General features: G+C 50.3%; 1 protein-coding gene across 1 annotated transcript; it reads right to left on the bottom strand.

Moving 5' to 3' along the window:
- Positions 1-213: 213 nt before the first annotated feature.
- LOC145952360 (uncharacterized) lies at positions 214-900 on the bottom strand. Its single transcript, XM_083064710.1, has 2 exons — positions 586-900; positions 214-480 (listed from the first exon to the last, which is right to left on the bottom strand). Exons 1-2 carry the CDS (start codon positions 898-900, stop codon positions 214-216), a joined length of 582 nt encoding a protein of 193 aa, XP_082920836.1.
- Between the last annotated feature and the right edge of the window lie 1,361 nt (positions 901-2,261).

The raw sequence follows: 2,261 nt of genomic DNA, 5'->3' as shown, positions 1-2,261 counted from the left end.
GTAGGCTTGGCAATCCGACTTCAATGTGGGCCAGTAATACCCAACTCAGAGTACTCTAGTCGCCATCAAGCGTGCTCCGGAATGCATGTCGCATATCCCTCGATGGATCTCCTCGACGACATAGGTGGCCTGGGATTCAGCTAGGCATTTCAGAAGGAGAGTGGATATGCCACGTTTGAACAGTTCGTCTCCAATGATGATGAACTTAGCCAATCATATCCTCACCTTTCGAGCTTCCTCTTTATCTTCAGGTAAAGTCCCTGCCTTTAAGTAGTTCCAAATCCCTGCCATCCACCCCCGGTTTGCGCTATCACTGGTGTTGATAACCTTGTCGTCTAGGCTGGGCGAGTTCAACGTTTCCTGTATGATGGTTCGATGTTGCCCGGGGCGCTTCATGTTGGCGAGCTTGGACAGGAGGTCGGCTCTTACGTTTTGCTCGCGGGGCACATGGTGGATTGTGAACTCTTCGAAGGAGGAGATCTATTGGGAGGCTACATGGAAGTACCTCTACAATAGGGTATCCTTAGTCTGGTATGCCCCGCTGAGCTGCTCCACCATGAGTTTTGAGTCGCTGTCGCAACTTACTCTCCGCGCTCCGAGGTCGTGAGCCAGCCTTAGCCCTGCGAGAACCGCTTTGTATTCTGCTTGGTTGTTGGTCACTTTGAAGCCAAACTTGAGAGATTGCTCCAAGGTGACCTTGTTCGACCCTTCCAAGATAATACCTACACCTCCACCCTTAGAATTGGAGGACCCATCAACATGTAAAGTCCATACCTGTTGTTCGTCGGCCGAGGTTGGGGTTAGTTCGGCCACAAAATCTGCCAGGCATTGAGCTTTCAGGGGGCCGCGACTTTCAAATTTGATGCTAAACTCGGACAGCTCTACTGACCATGTTATCATCCGTCTGGTGAGCTCCGGCTTTCTCAAGATTTGCTTGATCAGGTAGTCAGTTTTGACGACCACCTGGTGACTTTGAAAATAAGGTCAGAGGCATCGAGCTGCGGTGACAAGTGCTAGTGCAAGCTTCTCAATCATCTGATACCGTTTTTCGTGTCTTAGAGGACTTGGCTGATGAAGTAGATCGGCGTTTGCACCTTCTAGTGCTCTTTTACTATGACTGCGCTGATTGCGCCTTCTGCCATGGCTAGGTAGAGGAGGAGGTCGGCACGGTGATCTGGCCTCTTGAGGACTGGTGAAGTCGTGAGGAAGACTTTGAAGCTTTTGAAAGCCTCTTCGCACTAGTCCTCCACTCGAAGTTCTTCGGCTTTCGCAGCAGGTGAAGACGAGCCCTGCTTTCTCCGCCAACCTGGGGATAAAACGTGAAAGAGAAACCAACCTTCCTGCCAGGCCCTGGACGTCTTTCATAGTCTGAGGGTTCTGTATCTGGATAATAACTTTGCATTTCTCCGGGTTGGCTTCAATGCCCCTACTGGTGATCATGAAACCAAGGAATTTGCCTCCCTAGACTCTGAAGACACACTTCTCTGGGTTGAGGCGCATGTTGTGTTTTCTGATCTGACTGAACACCTCGGCCAGGTCGGCAGCATGACCTTCGGAGGAAGTGGTTTTGACCACCATGTCGTCAACATAGACCTCCATGTTCCACCCAATCTGTTGGTGGAAAACTTTATCCATCAGTCGTTGGTAAGTGGCTCCTGCGTTTTTGAGACCGAATGGCATCACTCGGTAGCAAAAATTGGCGTGGTCAGTGATGAACGACGTGTGCACCTTGTCCGATGGGTACATCATGATCTGGTTGTACCTGGAGTAAGCATCTAGAAAGCTGAGGAGGGCATGCTCTGATGCTCCATTGACCAGCCTGTCGATGCTCGGTAAGGGGTACGAGTCCTTGGGGCATGCTTTGTTCAGGTCGGTGTAGTCGACGCACATACGCCACTTCCCCGATCTCTTTTTCACCAGTACCACATTTGCCAGCCACGTGGTGTATCTGACTTCGCGGATGAAGCCCGCGTTCAGTAGCTTTTGTGTCTCGGTGATGATGGCTTCTCGTCTCTCACCACCGACCTTCTGCTTTCTCTAGGCCACTAGTTTTGCCTCCTTGTGGATTATCAACCTGTGACAATGAAGTTAGCGTCTATACCTGACATATTGGTGCTTGACAATGCAAAAAGGTCGGCATTCTTGGAGATTTCAGCTTCAAGTTGCTGTCGTAACTCCAGGTTTAGCTGTCTACTTATCTTTATACATTGTCCGGGGAGTTTGCCGACTTGAAGGTCATCAATGGGACTCGGTCATTCGTC

Source organism: Cajanus cajan, chromosome 10 (assembly GCF_000230855.2).
Source record: "Cajanus cajan strain Asha chromosome 10, NIPB_CcT2T_4, whole genome shotgun sequence".
Lineage (NCBI taxonomy): Eukaryota > Viridiplantae > Streptophyta > Magnoliopsida > Fabales > Fabaceae > Cajanus > Cajanus cajan.
Note: the sequence above shows the minus strand (reverse complement) of the source record. Positions and strands in the feature narration are given on the sequence as shown.

Bases quoted from the DNA above. Each gene is read 5' to 3' on its own strand.
- LOC145952360 (XM_083064710.1), bottom strand. From the start codon at position 900: ATGATAACATGGTCAGTAGAGCTGTCCGAGTTTAGCATCAAATTTGAA. The intron at 481-585 runs GTAAGTTGCGAC...GCCTCCCAATAG, and splicing joins ACGACCTCGGAGCGCGGAGA to ATCTCCTCCTTCGAAGAGTT.